Genomic DNA, 24280 nt, shown 5'->3' on the forward strand with positions numbered 1-24280 from the left:
GTTTGCGGATGTATTCCCCGAGGAGTTCCTTGGGATACCTCCGGAGCGCCAAGTGGAGTTCAGGATCGACCTAGTCCCTGGTGTGGCTCCAATAGCCAAGGCACCTTATCGGTTGGCTCCACCCGAGATGTAGGAGTTTTCTACGCAACTGCAGGAGCTGCTTGACAAGAGATTTATCAGGCCGGGCAGTTCACCCTTGGGAGCCCCGATTCTGTTTGTGAAGAAGAAGGATGGGTCGCATCGGATGTGTATAGACTATCGGGAGTTGAACAAGGTAACAGTGAAGAACCGTTACCCACTCACGAGGATTGATGATCTCTTTGACCAGTTACAGGGAGCATCTTGGTTCTCCAAGATCGATTTGCGTTCAGGTTATCATCAGATGAGGGTCAGAGAGGAGGATGTGCAGAAGACCACGTTTTGGACGCGCTATGGCCATTATGAGTTCTTGGTGACGCCGTTTAGGCTCACCAATGCTCCTGTCGCGATTATGGAGATCATGAACCGCTTGTGCAGACCGCTGTTGTATCGGTCTGTGATAGTTTTCATTGATGACATCTTGGTTTATTCCAAGATGCGGTAGGAGCATGTGGGGCATCTCCGAGAGGTGTTGGAGACCCTAAGTAGAGAGAGATTATAAGCTAAGTTCTCCAAGTGTGAGTTCTGGTTGCGCGAGGTGCAGTTTCTTGGGCACCTTGTCAACCAGGATGGGATTTTAGTAGACCCGGCCAAGGTAGAAGCCGTGATGAGATGGGAGGTTCCGAAGTCTCTACCTGAGATTCGGAGTTTCCTGGGTTTAGCGGGCTATTACCGGAGATTCATCTAGGATTTCTCTAAGATAGCCGTACCATTGACCAGGCTAACAAGGAAGGCCGTGGTCTTTCGTTGGGGGCCTGAGCAGCAGGTAGCGTTCGAGACACTGAGACAGAGATTGTGCAAGGCGCCAATCTTAGCCCTGCCAGAGGGCATAGAGGATTTTGTTGTGTACTTTGAAGCGTCCAACTCAGGTTTAGGTGAGGTATTGATGCAGAGAGGGCATGTCATCGCCTACGCGTCGAGGCAGCTGAAGTCTAACGAGGCGAATTACCCAACGCATGACTTGGAGATGGGGGCGATTGTGTTCGCCCTAAAGATTTGGTGTCATTACCTCTATGGGGTTCGCTGTACTATTTACATGGAACATTACAGTTTGAGGTACCTCATGGATCAGCCAAATCTAAACATGAGGTAGCGTCGGTGGTTGGACATGGTAAAGGATTACGATTGTGAGATCCTTTATCACCGAGGGAAGGCCAATGTGGTGGCCGATGCGCTTAGTTGTAAGGCAGCGCCGATCCGAGATATCTGCCTACGGATGACAGTAGTGACTCCGCTGTTGGAGCGGATTCAGGAGGCTCAGTAGGAGGTTATGAAGGAATAACATTAGAAGAGTGAGTGGATTGTGGGACATGTTTCCTCCTTCGACTATGATAGCTGAGGGTTATTAACTCTTCACCGTAGGGCGTGGGTCCCTTATCATGGAGGCGTGCATCAGGTTATAATGGAGGAAGCGCACAAATTCCGGTTCTCTATTCATCCCAGGGCGACGAAGATGTATAGGGATCTTCATCTAGACTACTGGTGTCCCTGCATGAAGCGGGATGTGGCTTCGTACGTTGAGCGGTGTTTGACCTGCAGGAAGGTCAAGGTCGAGCATCAGAGACCGCACTGCAAGATGCAGCCATTGGACATCCCGTTTTGGAAATGGGAAGATATTACGATGGATTTTATCACAAAGCTGTTGGATAAGGTGTCTAAGTCCATAACTTATTTGGTATATACTTGACCCGACCGGCATGCTCCATTTGGGTTGCATCTCATCCAAACTATTATGGATAATTTTATGAGAGTTATACACATATGTTTATTAATATGTTATGAGTTATAATATATTAATATGAAGTTACGTTATTTAATTAGTTTTAGTCTTAAATTAATTATGAATTAATTTAGAGATTAAAAGGAAGACTAATTAGATTATGGGCTATTTGTTTTATATAGTGTGGGCTAATACTCATTTGTTAATGGGCTAGGCTTATGTGGAAGTCCATGGATGATCCATGGAGCTTTTAACCCATGGATCCTTGGAAAGGAAAAGACATGGGTTATTAGGGTTTCACCCTAACCATGCACACTATATAAGCATGCTTATGGAGCATGAAATGCAGCCTAAGAGAAAACTAGTGAACTAGTGTGTGTGTGTGTGTGCATGTGTGTGGCCGATCTTATACAAGGGTGTATACTCTCTCAAAGTTTTCCAAGAGTTTGTGGTGTTTTGTGATTCCATTTGAGGCATTCACACTATTGGTGCTTGGCCCTCAAACTCCTTAGAACCAAACTCACCAAAAGGTATGTAATCTCTTCTAACTCTTTTATGTTGAAATGTTCCCCATGCCATGTTATATAGGTTATAAACCTTGGAAAATTATTATTTTGCATGTATTTAGACAAACATAGATCCAAGGTTTATTAGGATTGCATGCACACTTAGGAAGTGTTAGATTGCTCAAAACCCAACAGTGGTATCAGAGCCTAGGCTTGCTTGTTTGATACTTGATGCAAAATAGTGATAACAGTCGAAATCATTGTTGTCTACATGATGGACTCGCCGAGTCCATTGGGGGTACTCGACGAGTCCAAGGCAAACTTCAACCTACTCGACGAGTAAGTTCATGCACTCGACGAGTAGGATCGAAAGAGTGCAGTTTTTCGACTTTTGCTGCTGGAAATGGACTAGAAACATTACCCTAAACTGTTTTGGTGTTATAAAACTTATTTTAGTTGGTGTAATGGTTGTTCTAATCCATTTGCAATAGCATATATCAAAATTCCATGATTTTATGTGTTCATATAATTCTTGATTTTTTGATGATCATGTTCATGTTCTTATGAATCTAGAAAATGATAGGAATTATTTGCTGAATTGCTTAGAATTAATTCTTGATCATTTATGTGTTTTAATGGAGTCCATAATTTGTCCTCAAGTTATGGATTTCCAAAGGTCACTCTTATTTAACACACACTTAAAACACATAAGTTACATGAAAATGAAGAGTCTTCATTTTTATGAACCTTTAATTCATAAGTTATGAAATGAAGAGTTTTGCAAAGTTACAAAACTTGCCCTCAAGTTTTGGAATTTGTAAAGTTTCACACACTTTAATAAACTTTAATTCCAACCCTTAGAGTTTTAATAGTTAAAATTCAACCCTTATACTATTTATAACATTAATGGTTAATTATTATATATATGCATAAGAATAAGTCGTTTTACCATTAGTAGGCCTCATTCACGAAGCCGGTCTACAAGGTGGGTATAAAGTTGTTGCCTATAAAATGGCGACTTAATGGGTGTATACTCTCACCCACCGCTTGCTTGATCGGTGGAGGGTCGTTAGCCGAACGGGTAGAACAATGACTTTAAATCCTCATTAAAAGTATAATGAATATTATAAAATAACTAAACTCTTTTAATTCCCAATCTTAGTTATTTTAGGAAAATGTGAACATGGTGCTAGTCCATGGAATTCACACTTTGTACCTTACCAAGTCGTTGGTGGAGCGTGTGTGGTTAATCGGCACACTAACTAGGACTAGTAAGGATCACGAAGGGTGACTTAATGTTTGTCATATATCAATGGAGCGTGTGTGGTTAACCGGCACATTGATTAGGTGATAATATTAAGGGTACCAAGTGAATTAGCATGGTTATTCACACCTTGTTTTGTGATCCTCGGCATCCCAGTCACAAAACTTGAAGGGTACAATCGAGATTGAAACATGCCATTGAAAATTTCAATGAATCTCAAAAGAATCTAGGAATTTCAAATCCAATTAAACCTAATAAATCATTTCGTTTTCATGGTGGAAATTGGTGAATCGTCATTCACCTACCTTTCAAATATATTATTACTTAGATTACGGCATCCCTCTTCTAAGTGTAATATATTGTGATTGGATCCTAGCCTTAATATTACATTTGGGTGTATTATTAAGGATCCTAAATATCTAATCTAAACTTACTTTCTTCTTTCAGATATCTTCCAACACTAATGCTTCAGGCTCTAACCCAACTGGTTCTTTCTCTCTCATGAATCTTTGTGGGAGGGTCATCTTTGATGGTTCCAACTTCATGGATTGGATTAGGAACATCAGGATGGTTACTCGTTATGAGGACAAAGAATATGTCCTCGATAAGGAGTTAAAAGAACTTGATGAGTCTACTGCTACTCTTGAGGAGATCGCTGAATTCAGGACTCATGAGAGAGATGCTACTAAGGTGGCATGTATCATGATGGCCACGATGACAGCCGAGCTCCAAAAGTCGTATGAAGATTTCTACCCTTTTGAGATGCAACCTGATGGAAAGGTACCATCAGAGTGCTCGTCAGGAGCGGTATGAGATAATCTCCTCCATAATAACTACCCGCATGAAGGACGGAGAATCCGTCACGGGCCACATGCAAAAGATGCAAAGATATGTGGACCGTTTGCTAAAGCTGAATGTTAACATCCCCGAGGAGTTGGCAATTGACATCATTTTTCACTCCTTGTCTTCTTGTTATGACCATTTTCGAATGACATATCATATGAACAAGGAGGAAGTTACCCTCAGCAAGCTTGAAGGACTCTTGAAGACCGCGGAATCCGGTCTTAAGGGTAAAGCGGTTGTTACCTCTACTACTCCTACTCCAACATCTACCCCTGTTTTAGCTATTGGGAAAGGCAAAGGGAAGAAGAGGAAACACCCTTCGAAGGGTACCAAGGGAAAGTCTCTTGAAGGCTCCTCATCAAGGACCAAGAGCGGTTCTGCCACTCCTTCTGCCATTCCCAAGGATGTTGAATGCTTTTATTGCCATGAAAAGGCACATTGGAAGCAAAACTGCCCTAAGTACTTGCAGGATCTAAAGGATGGGAAAGTGAAACCCACCCATGCAGGTATTTACACTATATTGTCTACTTACTCAACATATTCTAACTCTTGGTTGCTTGATACAGGATGTGGTATTCACATATGTTCTGATTTGCAGGGCCTAAGAAGAAGTGAGGATGTGGAGCACGGAAAGATAAACTTAATCATGGGGAATTGGAAGGCTTCACTTGTTTCCAAGATTGGAGTTTATACTTTGTTGCTCAATAATGGGTTAAAATTAGATTTGAATAAATGTGTTTACTCGTCTGAAATGGCGAGGAATATTATTTCTTTTCATGCTTTGTACAAACAAGGTTTTACCTTTTCGTTTGATAATGAATGTGGTGGTATTAATGCTTTCTTTAATAATGTGTTTTATTTTAAAGCATTACCTTGTGATGGTGTGTATGAAAATGTGTCGATTGTAGACAACTTAGGAAATAACGTGTTGTATATTGATTCTTCTACTAGCCTAGATGAAGCATCATTGTGGCATTGTCGTCTTGGACATGTAAACAAGAAACGCATAGGCCAACTCCAAAAGAGTGGAGTCTTGGAATCATTTGACCTTAAATCGGATGATAATTGTGAATCTTGTCTACTTGGAAAGATGACAAAATCACCTTTCATTGGAACTTGTGAGAGGGGTGAGGGTTTGCTGGACCTAATACATACTGATGTATGTGGACCATTCAAAACTGCCACAAGGGATGCTAATCAATATTATGTGACTTTTATTGATGATTTTAGTAGATATGGGTATGTCTACTTAATCAAACATAAGTCAGAAACCTTTGAAAGGTTTAAGGAATTCAAACAGGAAGTAGAAAATCAATTGGGCAGGAACATTAAGATACTTTGATCTGATCGAGGTGGTGAGTATCTTAGTACCGAGTTCCTTGACTATCTTAAGGAGTGTGGGATTGTCTCACAATTGACTCCTCCCAGGACACCACAGCTGAATGGTGTAGCTGAGAGGCGTAATCGAACTTTGTTGGACATGGTTCGTTCTATGATGAGTCGAGTTTCATTACCAATCTCTTTTTGGGGATATGCCTTAGAGACTGCCGCCCATATCCTTAATCTAGTCCCTACAAAGAAGGTTACCAAAACACCTCATGAGATGTGGACTGGGAAGGTTCCCAATTTGGACCACATCAAAATTTGGGGTTGCGAAGCTTTCGTGAGGCGTAAAACTCATGATAAGCTTGAACCCCGAAGTGAAAGGTGTATTTTCATCGGCTACCCACAGAAACCCGAAGTGAAAGGTGTATTTTCATCGGCTACCCACAGAAATCCGTCGGCTACCTCTTCTACAGACCCAGTGAGAATGTGGTCTTTGTAGCACGAAGAGGGATCTTTCACGAGAAAGAATTTATAAGCCAAGGAGACAGTGGGAGGTAGATTGATCTTGAAGAAATTCAAGAATCAATTGGTGAAGGAACCTCAGACACTAGCAATCAACCTGAGGAGGAAACTCCTGTTGATCCAGCTGACGAGTCTGTACCTCCGGGGCGTTCCACACGGGTTAGGAACACACCTTCATTTTATTATGGCTTTCATATTACTACGGAAGGTGATACGTTTATTAGTGATAGTACACTGGTAAATTTGGATGAACCCAGCAGTGTTAAGGAAGCCATGGCAGGCCCGGAGTCTGCTAAATGGAAGGAGGCTATGGACAGCGAGATGCAATCCATGTATGACAATCAAGTTTGGAACTTGGTTGACCATGTACCAGGCCGTAAAACAGTCGGGTGCAAATGGATCTTCAAGAAGAAGACAGACATGGAAGGAAAAGTGCATACTTATAAGGCTCGACTGGTTGCGAAGGGCTTTACTCAAACTCAAGGTATTGATTATGATGAAACCTTCTCGCCGGTAGCAAAGATTAAGTCTATTAGGGTTATGTTAGCCATTGCAGCATTTCACGATTATGAAATATGGCAAATGGATGTCAAAACCGCTTTCCTTAATGGAAAGTTGGCTGAGGATGTGTACATGAATCAGCCATAGGGGTTTGTCAGTGCCGAGTACCCTAATAGAGTATGCAGGATTGAGAAATCCATTTATGGATTAAAACAAGCATCTCGTAGCTGGAATCTTTGTTTTGATGAGAAGGTAAAAGAGTTTGGCTTCTCGAGAAGCGAAGATGAGTCTTGCGTGTATGTCAGAGCTAGTGGGAGTATAGTTAGCTTCTTGGTACTGTATGTGGATGACATACTACTCATAGGAAATGACATCCCAACCTAGCAGGAGGTTAAGTCCTGGTTTGGGAAGTGCTTTGCTATGAAGGGCCTAGGGGAGGCTACCTATATCCTAGGGATAAGGATATTAAGAGAAAGGAGTAGAAGACTAACTGGACTTAGTCAGAGTATCTACTTGGATAAGGTGTTGAAAAGGTTCAACATGGAGAATTCCAAGAAAGGAGATTTACCGATCCAAAGCAATACCAAACTGAGTAAGACTCAGAGTCCGAGTACAGAGGCAGAGTTAGCTGAGATGAGCCAATTACCATATGCTTCCGCAGTTGGCTCGATCATGTATGCTATGACTTGTACCCATCCTGATGTGGCATTTGCTTTGAGCATGGTCAGCAGGTATCAGGGGAACCCTGGCAAGGTTCATTGGACAGCGGTAAAGAACATTCTCAAGTACCTGCGGAGGACTAAGGATTGGATCGTTACCCTTGGTGGCAGTGATGACATGAAAGTATTAGGGTATAGTGATGTTGGTTTTCAGACTGATAGGGATAATTTCCGCTCTCAGTCGGGCTGGATCTTTACCTTAAATGGAGGGGCAATTTCTTGGAAGAGTTCCAAGCAGGAGATGGTGGCTGATTCGACTTGTGAATCAGAGTATATAGTAGCGAGTGAAGCAGCGAAGGAGGCGATATGGATAAAGAACTTCATCGGAGACCTTGGAGTTATACCAGCTATTAAGGAACCTATAGAGATTTTCTGTGACAACAATGGTGCGGTTACCTTAGCCAAGGAACCAAGAGATCATGGCAGATCCCGACACATTGACAGAAAATATCACTTCATAAGACACAAGATTGAAGAAGGACTCCTTGTGACAAGGAGGATATCGTCGGATGAGAATCCTGCAGATCCCTTACGAAGGGACTGACGAGGGTTAAGCATTTTCAGCATGCGAGACGCATCGGGCTGAGGGACGATATTAGTTTTACAGTTTAGATAGTTTTCCTGAAACTTGTAAAATGTAATCGACGTTTGATGATGAATAAAATTTGTGATTTATTTATGAGTAAAGTGTTACTATCATTGTCAATTATTTACTATTGTTTCAGTTTTGCATGTTTTGACTTCCAGAATAATTAATTTATTCAAACCTCCACAATCGATCATACTTCGGAAGTAGGTATGAATCAAGATTGTCATGAATTGGGTTTGTAGATGCCTTAAAGGTGTTTAGACATGGCAATGGTTGCTGCAACATTCATGAGTACTCATAAGTTATGAGTATTGGTATAAACCCACACTCACTTGTATCACTTCATGGAATTTATCTCGAGTGATCGTGAGATGATAATATCATATAAATCTTCAAACCTAGAGATATGAGTTGTTACCTATGAGATGGTTGTGCATTGATTGCACGTAAACGCATCAGTAACTTGATGTTATAAAACGTGCCTTTGTGTACAATTCAATAAATAGTAGAACAAGCATATCAGTCTAAGTTTATCTGTTCCTTCTAGAAATAGAAGCGATATCTGGGCCCCTCGATGATTTTGTGTTGACCCATGTACCAGGCCTGGTCAGAACTAAACTGATGTGTTCAGTGAAGTTCTTCGTCAAACAAATTGGAAAATCGAGAAACAACTACTAGAAAATAAGCAAGACATAGTTCCATGTGTTTGTCCGGCTGATATCATGAGAACAGAGCATTATATGATCACTTATCTAAAATGGCGCTTCATAGTTCAACAAAGTCTTCATAGTTCGAGGGAGTTTTCGACAGCTACGATTGCTGGTTGGTTCCTGAAGTTATAGGCAAATATAGTTATTAGACTTATCCAAGTGGGAGTCTGTTGGATAAGGTGTCTAAGTCCATAACTTATTTGGTATATACTTGACCCGACCGGCATGGTCCATTTGGGTTGCATCTCATCCAAACTATTATGGATAATTTTATGAGAGTTATACACATATGTTTATTAATATATTATGAGTTATAATATATTAATATGAAGTTACGTTATTTAATAAGTTTTAGTCTTAAATTAATTATGAATTAATTTAGAGATTAAAAGGAAGACTAATTAGATTATGGGCTATTTGTTTTATATAGTGTGGGCTAATACTCATATGTTAATGGGCTAGGCTTATGTGGAAGTCCATGGATGATCCATGGAGCTTTTAACCCATGGATCCTTGGAAAGGAAAAGACATGGGTTATTAGGGTTTCACCCTAACCATGCACACTATATAAGCATGCTTATGGAGCATGAAATGGAGCCTAAGAGAAAACTAGTGAACTAGTGTGTGTGTGCATGTGTGTGGCCGATCTTATACAAGGGTGTATACTCTCTCAAAGTTTTCCAAGAGTTTGTGGTGTTTTGTGATTCCATTTGAGGCATTCACACTATTGGTGCTTGGCCCTCAAACTCCTTAGAACTAAACTCACCAAAAGGTATGTAATCTCTTCTAACTCTTCTATGTTGAAATGTTCCCCATGCCGTGTTAGATAGGTTATAAACCTTGGAAAATTATTATTTTGCATGTATTTAGACAAACATAGATCCACGGTTTATTAGGGTTGCATGCACACTTAGGAAGTGTTAGATTTCTCAAAACCCAACAAATGCTTCCTGGGACCGTGCGAGGAGTGGATTCAATATGGGTCATCGTGGATCGATTGACCAAGAGCACCCATTTTATTCCAATTCAGGAGAGCATGTCGGCCGAAAAGTTGGCCGACATCAATATCAGGGAGATAGTGGCACGACACGGGGTGCTAGTATCTGTGATTTCAGATAGGGACGTGCGTTTTACTTCCAGGTTTTGGAAGAAATTTCATGACGAGTTGGGCACTCATCTGCATTTTAGCACCGCTTTTCAACCACAGACAGATGGTCAGAGTGAGCGGACCATCCAGACTCTTGAGGATATGTTGTGGGCATGTGTGCTAGACTTCAGTGGTAGCTGGGATACCTATATTCCTCTAGTTGAGTTCTCGTATAACAACAGCTACCACGCGAGTATTGATCGACCTCCCTTCAAAATGTTATACGTAAGGAGGTTTCGGATCCCGATATGTTGGGGTGAGGTTGGCCAGAGGGTCATGGGAAGCACCGAAGTGGTGCTCAAGATGACCGAAAAGATTCAGCAAGTTTGGAGCAGGCTTCAGACTGCACAGAGTCGGCAGAAAAATTATGCCGACAAGCACCGTTTAGACTTGGAATTCCAAGTCGGGGATATGGTTCTTATGAAGGTGCCGCCATGGAAAGGCGGCATCCGATTCAGAAAATGAGGCAAATTGGGCCCAAGGTACATCGGGCCATTCAGGGTTGTAGCCCGGGTGGGAAAGGTGGCATATAGGTTGGATCTGCCAGCCGAACTCAGCCAAATCCACAACACTTTCCACGTCTCTCAGTTGCGGAAGTGTTTGGTGGACGACTCGGAAGTGGTGCCTTTGGAGGATATTCAGGTCGATGACAGCCTGAATTACATCAAGCGGCCTGTGGCAATCCTCGACAGGAAGTCGAAGGATCTGAGGAACAAGAGGGTGGAACTCCTAAAGGTGCAATGGAAACACCAGAAGGGATCGGAGTGGACTTGGGATCCGGTGGAAGAGATGATGCAGCACTACCCCAAGTTGTTTTGGGATCGAGCAACAGACTTCGAGGACGAAGTCTAAAATAAGTGGGGGAGATTTGTAGCACCTGGTTCTCGGTATGTATTCCTTGTAATTAATAATTTTTAATTCATGCAATTTGCCTTGGACTCGGCGAGTTGAAGGACCAACTCACCGAGTAGGAGCGAGATAAGACGCGGCGTCTGAACCTCGAACTCGGCGAGTCGGTTCCCAGACTCGGCGAGTAGGACCTATTTGGGAAAAAACCCTAACCCAGGTGTTTGCACCCTATTTAAGCACTCTAATTCGACCTCCTTTGTCCCTAAAACTTCCAGAAGAGCTGTAGAGCGAAACCCTAGCCCCTTTGTGTCCTTGTGAGTGATTTTGGCCTTGTGAAGGAAGTTTAAAGCTTTAGAGAAGGAGAAGGAGGTTGAAGAGTGCAAGGAGGAGAATCAGATCCAACATCTACCCTACAAGAGGCTTCCATTCAGGTAGAAAAGTCCCTACCTTGATCACTAGTTCATTAGATTCCCTTTTTGTCCCTAATTGGTGGTTTTCAAGCCCTAAAACACCAAATCCATGTGTTTCTACTTAATGATTTGAAAGGACTTCAGATCTAGACCTTATTGGCGTATTAGAAGTATAAAGTTTCTATGGTTGAAGTGATTGAGGTCCCCATTGAGTATATGACCTCATAAAGATCTTGGATTTGCCTTTTGGAGCTTGTAGGGCCATGCATGCACGTAAAGTTTGCAACTTTGCGTGATAAGCATGCCCTAGAAACATAGATATATGGTTTTGAAGCGTTGCATGTCTCATATTTGGTCTATATGGGAAATGTGTCAAGGGACTCGGCGAGTCCCAAAGTGGAACTCGGCGAGTTCTATGAAGATAGCCTTAGACTCGGTAAGTTGGATGAACAACTCGATGAGTCCTATGAAGATTTCTTAGTACTCGACAAGTTGTTCTTCAAACTCGTCAAGTCAGATGAACTGTTACTGAGTAGAGGGGTTTAGGTGTTGAAGGTCCAACCCTTCGTATCTGCACGCGGAATTAGCAATTTAACGTGTAGCAATGGTACCAGAAACCCAAATCCTCATAAAGGATGCTTTGGTGAGGATTTGGAAGCGAGTAGAAGATCTGCTTATATGGACTCGACGAGTTGTTCTTGGACTCGGCGAGTCGGATCGCTAGCTGGTTCTATCGTCCCAAGTAGTGAGTTAAGGTGACTCAATGAGTGGGAAGAGGGACTTGTAGAGTAGGACCGGGTTAGTGGGAAAAGGACTCGGCGAGTCGGTACCATGACTCGGCGAGTCCAGTCAACTGGATGTTGACTTTGACCAAGGAGTTGATCTTGGACCAAGGGTGGGTCAGTCATCTGACCTAGGGGTGTGTATGAGTGGCTAATCTATTTTTATGATTTATAGCCGGAGGATTACCGATGCAGCAGTCAGGCGCTTAGCAAGTAGACTTTCTGCAGCTACTTTTTGAGGTGAGTTACCTTCCAGTAGCGGTGGGTCTAAGGCCACAATGCCGGCCCACCAGTAGGAGACGTATGATAGATGATTGTCTTTGTGATATCATCTAGGTTTGCTACTACCTGATGTGTTATATGCTAGCATGATATGTTGTATGCGATAGTAGTAGAGTTCGGTTGTTAGGACCGAAGGGTAGTCAGACACCCCAGGTACGTCTGACAGTATGTGATGATATGTTTGCATGATGGCTTGTTATGTTATATGCGATAGAGGTAGTAGGCAGGGACTAGTCCCCGAGGTTCGGTTGTTAGGACCGAAGGGTAGTCAGCACCCCAAAATGGCTTGAAATGGTTAGGTTGGCACCCAAAATGGCCGTATGGGTAGGTCAGCACCCCAGAATGGCTGTACCGGGTAGGTCGGGCACCCCATAAATGCCTGACAGTATATATGTGATATGATTGTATGATATGTGGTACGATGAGGGGACTCACTAAGCTTCGTGCTTACAGTTTTCTGTTTTGGTTTCAGGTACCTCTTCAGCGAAGGGGAAGGAGTTAGCGCGGTAGCGGCACATCATACACACACACACATTGAATTTCCGCATTATGAGATGTTCTGGAATTGTACTATGACATTATTATTATTTTCATGTTTTGGGTTTTCAGACACGAAATATGTTTTATGAAATGATATGATCGGATGATGTTTTACTACAAATATTTTGCAAACCACTTATTTTAAATGAAATTTTTGGGCGTGAAAATTGGGTCGTTACAGTTTGTATATTCCAATACTGAAAAGTATAAGTATACAAGTCATAATTAATTTAGTAACATGTAGTTTTATTCGAAGATAAAACCGTTTGATGCGCTGAGTAATTGTGTAAAATAAATAAAATATTAGTTTCACGTAAAAATAACGTACTGCCATTTATCATGTGAGTTTTCATAACCATGCTAACAAATGATTTGCCTGTCGCGATGTTCTTCAAGCGTCGTTATGTCTGATATTTGTCACCCATAAGCTGCCGGTCGTGCTGTAGCTAACAACAAATGTGCGGGGTTATCAATCCCGTATAGATCTATACACAAGTATCATGTTCTCTGAGAGGAGACTCTAGTTATAAAACATGACTTTCATGTATATCTTGAGTAGGTACAGTGAAGACGAATGACTCACACATTTCTAACGAGATACGTTTTTTGTTATTGAAAATATTCATTTATGCAACTGTTATCCAATACATCATTTCTATAATATAAAAATAATCATATTTTTATATATTCGTTTCTTTGCCTCGAAAGAGTAAAATATTAAGAATGAAATCCCATACTATATCTATTATAGTTTACAATATATGTTTCATTTGAACTGATAACTGTTGTGTCATAAGATGATTTTTAGGCATATATTTCCACTTAATAGTTATATAAACTATAAGAAAACATAAATAATGGTTTGGATTTAAACACAAGTTTCCTTGTGTTTTACTTGTATTCCTCCCCTTTAAAACATGGAAAAAGTTATAAAAAGTGTAGGGGTATGAACTCACTTGATAAGTGGTGATTTTGGCAGCGTTTTTTTTCTAGAAATGATTTTTCTTGAAGAAACTGTGAGTTTCTGATGAAAACCGGGTTTTACGCGGGCATAGTTTCAACTAGAAAATATTATTTTCTCAAGGACTTCAGGCCTCCGGGCTTTCTTCGGGTGTTAGGGGTTTTTCTAGGCTCCGGGGGTTAAAAGTAGCTTGAAAGTGTGTTTAAAGTGAAAGGAGAATTGAAAATTTTAAATAAAACACGGAGACCTCGCATGTTATTTATAGGAGGATGAGGCTACGCATTACGCTGGGCATAAATACGTGGCCTCCGATCGGGTTCCAAGCTTTGGACGTGGTGATGCTACTGATACGCGTCAAGGCTAGTCCGAGTATGCTGAGCGTACTCTTTTTGTATGCTGGGCTTAGTGTATATGTGGCTTCGGATGTGTCGATGGTGTTAGATACGTATCCACCGTGCAAAGAAGAAGGCTATGTGGTCAATCCGAGGCCTAGTTTCCGAGTACGCTGGGCGTACTCTTGTAAGTGGGGCGTACTTCTTTTTTTCAAAATTCAAAAATTCACAACTTTCGCATACGAGTTCCGTTTTTGACGTTCTTTATATTCACACGTAGGTGAGACCATGCTCTACAACTTTCGTTTAGACTCATTTAGCTAATAATAAATTTATTTTTAATATTATATTTTTAACAGGCCGGGACAAGAAAGGTACATTAAAAATTCATATCTTCTTCATATGATGTCCGTTTTCATTTGTCTTTTTACCGTTGAACTATAAATGACGAGATCTTCAATTCTCGTTTAGGTTGTGTCGGCTAAAAATCGCTCGATCTTTAATTCGAATTTCGGGTTATATACTGCTATGCCGAATCTTAGAAAAATCATAACTTCATCATACAAAGTCAGATTTGGATGTTCTTTTATGCACACTCTCTGTTTTCCGTATACTAAAACTTTCATTTAGATACTAAAAACTTTCATTTAGATGATCATATACAACATACATGGATGCATTTACTAAATCACAAAAGTTATGCTTTCTCACTTCTTCAAGCATTTATTTAAATGGTTAAAACTCAATTTCATGTGATTGTTAAGTGTGTTCATACTGATAATCGCATGAAACTTCGATCAAGTAATGTTGGCAAAAACTATTTTCAAGATCAATGGATTTTACATCAAATGTATACTGCTTATACTCCTTTACAAAATGGATTAGTTGAGACAAAACATCAAAACGTATTGCATGTTTCAAGATCATTGTACTTTCAATCAGGTATTGGTCATTCTTTTTAAGGAGAGTGCGTAAAAATTGCAACTTATTTGATCAGTTGAACACCATCTCATGTATTGCATAATAAGACTTCGTTTGAAGTCTTTTACAAAACCACACTTCATGGGATACTCTTAAAGCATTTGAATGCTTATGCTTCATTTCCACTGTTGCTAATGGTCGTGAGTAAAGCTCAACTATGTATCTTTTTAGGATACCTATTTGCTCAAAAAGCATATTGAGTTTACAATTTGATGACCAAAACCTTTGCTATTTCGCGAGATGTGAAATTTTTTGAATATATTTTCCATTTTTGATCTAAAGAATCCTTCTTTTCATTCTAATACACCTTCCTACATGGATTCTAATGCTCCAAATAGTTCTAATCTTCTTAGACTTCACATCCTTTTACTAATCCTTCAACAACTACCAACACACAAATCTTAAGGGGTCTAATTTGAAATCATGTTCCTCCTGTATACTTGCAAGACTATATTTGTAACAATGTTACTTTTGATGCTTTTTGTCACAATACTATTACAAATCATTGCGTTATTCTCATAGTTCCCAAAATACCCTTTTGTCCTATTTCCTCTAATTGTTTATATGCCTTTCATGTTTCCACTCATCCTACTGAACCTACCTTTTATCATCAAGCTAATGGAATCCATTAATGGGAAGATGTTATGAAGATTGAATTGGATGCCTCACAAGTTAATGATACATGGGATATTGTCAAGCTACCAAAAGGAAAACAACCAATCGCATGTAGGTGGGTTTACAAAGTGAAATACCATTCTGATGGCTCAATTGAACATCACAAAGCATTTTTAGTAGCCAAAGGTTTCACTAAGAAGGAAGGCATCGACTATCATGAGACGTTTTCACCGGTAGTCAAGTTTACCACAGTATGTAGTCTTGTAGCATTGACAGTGAAAAATCAGTGAAATATACATCAATTTGACATGAATAATGACTTTTTTCATGGAGAATTACATGAAGAAGTTTACATGAAGCTTCTAGTTGGATATGAAACTTCATCATCCTCCCTTGTTTTTCGATTAAAGAAGTATCTATACAGTTTGAAGCAAGCTAGTCGACAAGGTATGTGTGACAATCATCAAATTATAGTCAAGTCAAAGTCAAATAAAGTCAACAAGTCAAACCGTTCAACTCAATTAGCCCTTATATACTAGGGTTTACGTTATGTAGTCACTGTACAACGCACTATTTTAATAAGAAATCATCATTTGGAAAGTTCGCCTATTTGAATTTCCTTAACCTTAATCGTGGTAAATAATGTACCAAAGCGATAAAACATTATTGCACACTCATTGGGAGTGTGTAAGACCCTTAAACATGGCTTAACGGGGTTTATGGACCTTGCGTTGCAAAGCCGAACACTCAAAAAGGTCACAAAAGAAGCCTCTCCCAATCTTTTTCACTCTATCTCTATCTATTAAAAATCTCTCCCAAATCTTACTCAAAAGTTCCCTTAACGTTTTGTAATCATTCGGGTCATCCCGACCCTTAATCGGGTCAAAAATCGCTTAAAACGGGGTAAAAATGGGTAAAACAGCCTAAACGAACCGACACAACCCCTTGGGGAGTGAACCCTCTTAGGGCCGAAGGTCCCCTATAGGGACCGAACCTACTAAGAACTGAAGTGGCTTGAACCAAACCCGAATCTGGAAGAACCGAACCCGAACCTCGCAACTAGGACCGAACCTCGCAACCAGGGATCAAACCTCCCTTCGCCTTCGCTCCATCTACTTTCGCCTTCGGTTCCAACCTTCTCAGGGCCGAACCCTCGCACCTTCGGTCCCATGCGAGAAGCTTCACAGACTTCGCCCTTTTCTTCTCGGGTTTCGACTAGTTTTGCATTCTAAGCCCGATTTTAATTATTTTAACGTGAGGTTTTCACCCAAAATCATATTTTAACATATAGAACCCCTTATTTCATAATTAATCATGTTTTTGGGGTATAATCCTTATCCAAGAAGAGTGGGTGAGATATTATTGGTGGAGTGTTGACTTTGCTTTAGTGTATGACACATGCAACCACCCCATGCCCACTCCATGACCAACCCTTGACCTTCCTCCATACCTAGTCACTTCCATTGTCCTTCCCATCATTTTCTTCCAGCCATACACTTGAACAAAATGTAGAATCATTATCTCTCCACTCTCATTTCTCTCATTTTCCACCAAAGAACAAACACCTTTCTCTCTCACTTCTCTCTATCTCAAATTCGAGATTCAAGGGCTGATCATCAAGTTTTCTTCTACTTTTGTTAAGTGATATTATCCTCGTTATGATTATTTCACTTTGTTCTACCCAAATCAAAGATTACTTACACAAATTCCATCACATTTGTGTTAGATCTTCTAATCTTCAACGCATCTTCTAAGTGTTCTTGACTTGAACACTCCTTTTCTTCAACATCCATCCAATAAGAACACACAAAGTGAGTTTATACCCCTAAATTTTCATGTTTTCTTAAGTTTTAAGAGGGGAATACAAGTTAAAACACCAATAACACAGCTAAACTTTTCCAACATATTTCATCATCAAAGTTTAACTCCATTTACGGACTGTTTTGGACAACTTAAACATTGTAGTTTTCAAAACTGTACTAGGTGCAAATAGTTCAAGTACATAGATTTAAAATGACTACTTGCACATCCCCATACGATTTTTCTACAATTTATGGTGATTTTTTACAAAAATGCCGATCATTGTAATAACAAATCTGGACCAGTATGTGATTATGGACTTTTTCACACAAATTGGAGATCACTAAAAATCATAATAAAATTTATGAACAAACTAGTCTCATTTTCCAAACTCTTAGAATTTATGGATTCTGATTTAGACATTTGGTGGGTTTTCTATAAATTTTCTAAGAATAGGAATAGAAATGTTATCACTAGTAAAATGCCATCAATTTCATTCACACCGTGTAACTTGTTAAGCAATGTGTGTATCATTATGTGATTATATATTATTACATTATATGTCATTTTGTCTTGGTATGTAGACATACATCAGAAAACAAATGGGTTTTTACTATATTAAGTATGGTGAAATAATACATTGTCATAAACAAAGTTTACATCCGTTACATAAAAACATTTGGTAAACCATGATAAGGATAGTACTAATTGAATACATGTAAATGATAATACATATTATTTACCTTATCTTGAAGGTATGAATCATATACCAAGGTTTACCACTACTACAAGTAATTACAATAAACTATAATAAGTGTACACTACCAACAAATACGCTAACTATAGTAGGTATAGTTAGGTTGCATTACATTACAAACAATATGATAGACTATAATAGGTATAGTTTATGTTCTCTACCACCATCACTTTTGGATAAACTATAATATGCATAATTCATGTTCACTATCACTACCCCTATTTGGTGAATTATGATATGTACAGTTTATGTACACTACCACTACCACTATTTGATAAACTATAATATGCATAATTCATGTTCACTATTACTACCACTATTTGGTGGATTATGATATGTATAGTGTATGTCCACTACTACTACTTGATGAATTATAATAGGCATAGTCTCGGTCTTTGGTTTTTAAGACTACATTCTATCTAGAATTGTTACTTTTCAGCCATAATTACTAAGTGTATATGCTAGAGTTATATAGAATTTAGTCGTGATCGACTTAGAATTGGTGGGTCCACTTTATTTCCTGTTCCTTGTTTGGTTGTGGACCTAGGGCAGACCCATTACATTCGACATTTTATCTAAATTTAATTTTATATAACTTATATAGACTTGGAGATTATAGAAGGAAACTATAGGAAATTCTAGGATGCACTATTTCATAACATAGAAAATTTCAATTCACTCTTTAAGGAAAATATCGGATTTTCTGGAACAACTTTATCGCTTTTACAATGGAAAACAGTTTCGTTTCAAAATAAAACTCTTATGAACTCACCAAATTAATTGTTGATACTTTTTCAAAACTACTTGTATTCTCAGGATTTCAGTGAATAGGTAATGCTCAGCTTTGAGGATAGGGGCGCTAAGGGATTACGTTCAAAACATATTTTGTCATCATGATGTAATTGATTTCGAAAACATGTAAACATATACTACGATGTAAAATTTTCAATTATATTGATGTTTGTTATGTTTGCTTTCTTCACTATTATATTCATTGTTATGATACTGCCCAAGAAGTCATCCGCCCCCCGAACGTTTCTGCCGTTCTGATTTCGAGGTGTGACAGTATGCCAATTTGTCTTCTGCCTTACGAATTCAAGGATATTCACAAGAAGTCTGGCTCTACAATTTTTATTGTTGCTATATATGTCGATAACATATTGGTAACAGGGAATAAACGTAAAGAAATTACAAAGTTAAAAACATTTTTTTGTTGAACAGTTCAAAATCAAGGATTTAGGATTCCTTCATTATTTTCTCGGAAATAAATTTGACTCGACAGGCAAAGGAATGGTAGTTCATCAAACCAAGTTTGTTAAAGAGTTGTTAGCTTCTTATAAAATGTTGGATTCATCTTCATCAACAACTTCCTTACCATCCAATCTCAAGTTGTTACAAGTCATGGATGATCCCCTTTCGAATGCTACTGTTTATCGACAACTTGTGGGAAGCTAATTTTTTTGTTACATATACGACCTGATCTTGCTTTCACCATTCAACATTTGAGTCAATTTAACAAAACGCCTTATCAAGCTCATTATGAAGTTACTCTTCATGTTCTCAAGTATCTCAAATGAACAATTGGCCAACCTCTTCTCAGTAATAATGATTCATCTTATCAATTAGAAGCCTATTTTGATTCTGATTGGGTTGTGTGTCCTGTTATTAGACGATATGTTAGTGGGTTCTTCATTATGTTTGGCGGATCACCTATCTGTTGGAAGTCTAAGAAGCAAGTCATTGTTTCTTTGTCTTCCGCAGAAGCAAGGTATCGTTCTATGAGAAGGTCACAACAGAGCTTGCATGGATCAGTCGTCTATATGGTTGCTATATACATTGCATCGAATCCCGTTTTCCATGAGTGAACTAAACACATCAAAATAGATTGTTATTTTGTTTGTGACAAAGTATAATCAAGATTGTTGCGTTTGTCTCATGTTTCAACTGATGAACAAAGGGAAAATGTTCTCACAAAATCTCTCTCTGGTTCTAAACATATAGATGCAATATCCAAGCTTGGATATTTTTTTTCATATGGATCCAAGCTTGCGGGGGCTGTTAGCTAGAGTGTTTGTTGGTTAATTTTCATAACCAAAGCATAAAATGTGGAAGCTTTAAATCTTAATCTCAAATATGTAAAAAGAAAACTTTAAAATTGAAAGAACGAATACATACCTGATTCATTATGATTTTCGGATCTGAAGATTATGATTCGGTTTTCCAGTTAGAGCTCTCTCTAAAATCCCTCAGCAAACCCTAATGAATTTCCATGTGTATTGATTTGCTCCACATCACATGTATTTATAGATGGATATAAACCCTAATGTGAGAGACAGAAGAGATCTTGAGGATTTTGAGTCAAATCAGGAACTCAACCTACAAGGTAAGTAAATATTCTATAAATCGATCGGTCCATCAACGATTTATATTCTTACCATAGTAACTGGATTAATGATAATATTACATATAATTGAGATGGTCCCATAATTATCTAACAGTGTCATCCTGGCTAGTATAGTTATAACTTTTTCTAACTACCAAGGGTAGTATTCTCTTTTCAAGTTAGAATAATGTGTCTGTTAGTTAGTGGTAGTTAAATACTCTTTTAGGTAATGTTATTCATGCATATATATATATATATATATATATATATATATATATATATATATATATATATATATATATATATATATATATATAATAGTCATAGACTGTAATTAAGTAATGAGAAGAAGTCTTTCAAATCAATTCATCTTCTTGTTCATTTTCTCTGATCTTAACAATTGTGTTGTCGGCCCTCAGTTTATTAGTCGTGCCTAATCAAGTAACCTAAATCATGATGCTAGATTGCTAGCTAATTGATGCTTTGTTATTCTCCACCATTTCGCTTATGTGGAAATCAAGGAATTCTAAGGTGTTACCGGGCAGCCTCATAATCCCTAATACTTAAGGAATTAAAGGCAACTTCTTTTGTTTGGAATAAACATCGAGCCAAAAAACATAATTTAGATTGGTCATAATGGTCTTTTATAGCTTCTGGCTATCTCCGTTTGAGTAATAAATATCTTCGTAGTGTCAAAAGAAAAAAAATAATTGGTTCTTATAGTGTTCTTCTCCATTTTATGCTTCTCAATGTAATTAGTTCTCACACTCTTTGATATTTGATCTAAAATAATTGTCATTATAAAATCTAAAAAACAGAGAACCAGCATTATGTTAATTTGATTGGTCTTAATCAGTTATGACCGGTAATTGTGAATATTATATCAATTTTAGTTTAGTTTGTACAAACTATATATCGCGAATCTTTAATTTGTCCAATACATGCATACATAAAGTGAAGATGAAGACATAGATTGAAGAGAATCAAAGAAAGGGTTGAGGATGCATGATACAACATGCATTGCAATTATTCCACGAACCACAAATATTCACAACAAAAGAAATTACATTTTGATCCACACAAAGTAGTTGATCATGTTGAATGAAAAGCAAAGAAGTGGGGAGTTTCTGGGGAATCCACCTATCCTAGCTAGGGCCTTCTACCTGTTCATTTTGGAGCAATTTGAACCTTTCACAAAAGTATGAGGAATATATGCTCAACAATAGGCCTTGTATTGCATATGTACACATTCAACCTTTTTATTTATTTACCACCTGCACAAACAGTTATATCCGTAAGTGTCACTTTTATAATGTTAACTGAGATAATTATGTGTTTGTACGTTTTATTCGCATTATATAATAAACAATAATATAACCCTCAAACATAAGAACACAAGAAAATGGTATATAAGAATGAGACAATCTAGTCAAAGTAAAATATGTCGATAGCTACCGGGTAAAATCTATGCAACAAAGTAACAACATGATTATATTTTTGTATTGTAATAACATGTTAATTTAAACAAATTATCAATAATATATTTTTACACTCTAGCCTTCTCAATTACGTACGTGTAAAGCTAGGTCTATATGATTTCAGTTAACATACAAAACATAAAGCACAATAACAGTTAAGATGCCTAATATTATGTCTTTACGTTGTTCAGTATGTTACTTATTTATTTAAAATAACTATAGATAGCTAAAAATTAAATACAAACAACAAAATCGATGTGACAAAAGAATATAACCATGTGATTTGGTAGGGTTTTTTTTTTTTATTATTATTTAAAGAAAGGATAATGATCTAGAAAGTTGTAGACAATAAATTGAAAGTAGTTGAATTCTGACTAATAATAGCTTGTAATTTTTAGTAATTATTACTATATTATAGGTTTGGTTGCATAAACAATTCAAAGTAGTTAAATGTGGATTATTTAAATAACGTGATATTTATTATTGTCATTTAATTTCTTTATTTTAATATACAGACACGACTTATACAATATACAAAAATAAGTTTAAATTGAGAAAAAAGATAACAGAACTTAAATGAAAAAACCTAAACTCCCATAAACATTGTGTAACTATCTCCTGAAAAACTAACTATTTAATTAATCTGTTTATCACTGATTATAATAAATAAATACATTATTTTTGTATATATAAGTTTTCTATAATTTTTTAGATGTTGTGTAAAGAAAATAAAGAAACATACCCTTTTTGTTACAAATCTTGCTTAACGAAGATAAGAAAATAATGAGCAATATAACCCCAGTTATGACTCCAATGGTGATTGCCAGTGTTTTATCCACATCTTCATCATCTGCATGCATGCAATTATAATATTATTATATTTTAATAATAATTAACACCATTCAATAGCACCACCGCCGCCATGTCGCCGACAACGGTGGTAAACATAGCGGAGCAACAACTTACCGGTACGAGAGTGGTGCTGATCACGGTCGACATACCGGATATAACATTTTCCAAGAAACATATCACCCCATGTTGAAGTCTCGCACTCTGACCTCAATCGTCCACTTGCTTCCACAAGACAATCTTGACACTGACTTACACTTAAATCCTGTACGCACTGTGCGACACCTTGTACACTTCCTGACCCACCCCCACGAAAGTATTGTCCATTCGCCGCCGTTAGAGACGCCAGAGCAGCATCTCGACGGTTCAAAACATCTGAATTATAACCAATTGAAGGGCCACATCGTTTTGAGACCTCTGTCTTGTCGTCAACTCCGAAGAATGATATGTTATCGTATTTCACAAAGCATCCTTCAATCTGTATGACTCCACCAGTCGCCTGAGGACAGATTGTCTTGAGTTGACTCACGGCGCTGGTCACACAATCTTTGCAGATGGAGTTGCTGAGGTCACCTTCGCACTGGAAGAGACCATAGACGACGTTGGTTTGTGTGGATCCTGAAGTGGAGATTTTGAAGTTGGAGACGGAGGCTGAGTTGACTAAGGAAGTGAACAGTGAGTTGACATTCGATTCGTATGGAGTACCAGGGCTGAAACGAAGTTGTGAGCATCCACCATAGATGAGGGAATTCGTGGCGGATACAGATAGGATGAAGAACTTGAGAGAAAGTAAGGAGAATAAAAGAAAGAGAGGTACTTGATGCATTTTTACAAGGTAGAATTTCTAACTTCTTAGTGAGAGAAAAAGAGTTGTCACATATAAGAATAATATATACCTGTAGCCGTAGCTACAAGTCTATAATTGCGGGAAAGGTTTTATTAATATATATCATAAAATAGAGTAATAGAGTAAATTGCATAAATGGTTGATATGGTTTTAGGTAATTTCAATGTAAGGTCCTTAACTTATTATTATTATTATTATTATTATTATTATTATTATTATTATTATTAATTTAGATGGTCCCTACTTTATATTTTAGTTACATCTAACTGATTTAAAATGATTAGATTACCTTTATTGTATTAATTTGTGTTTTTTTTTAAATTTTAATATTTGTTAATTTATGTTATTGTTATATAATTAACAAGCTACAATCACCACAACTTAAAACACAAACAACTCATTTCCACCTCAAATTCATGGCTCTCACTT

General features: G+C 38.2%; 1 protein-coding gene across 1 annotated transcript; it reads right to left on the minus strand.

Moving 5' to 3' along the window:
- Window positions 1-21627: 21627 nt before the first annotated feature.
- LOC145008026 (plasmodesmata-located protein 6-like) lies at window positions 21628-23886 on the minus strand. Its single transcript, XM_078966638.1, has 3 exons — window positions 23122-23886; window positions 22898-23005; window positions 21628-21951 (listed from the first exon to the last, which is right to left on the minus strand). The coding sequence occupies exons 1-3, from the start codon at window positions 23828-23830 to the stop codon at window positions 21941-21943; spliced, it is 828 nt and encodes a 275-aa protein (XP_078822764.1). The 5' UTR covers window positions 23831-23886; the 3' UTR covers window positions 21628-21940.
- Window positions 23887-24280: the final 394 nt, after the last annotated feature.

This window comes from Lactuca saligna, chromosome 8 (assembly GCF_052625555.1).
Source record: "Lactuca saligna cultivar CGN05327 chromosome 8, ASM5262555v1, whole genome shotgun sequence".
Lineage (NCBI taxonomy): Eukaryota > Viridiplantae > Streptophyta > Magnoliopsida > Asterales > Asteraceae > Lactuca > Lactuca saligna.

Coding starts and splice junctions, on each gene's coding strand:
- LOC145008026 (XM_078966638.1), bottom strand. CDS start 23,830: ATGCATCAAGTACCTCTCTTTCTTTTATTCTCCTTACTTTCTCTCAAG. Junction 23,006..23,121: donor TCAGCACCACTCTCGTACCG/GTAAGTTGTTGC, acceptor GCATGCATGCAG/ATGATGAAGATGTGGATAAA.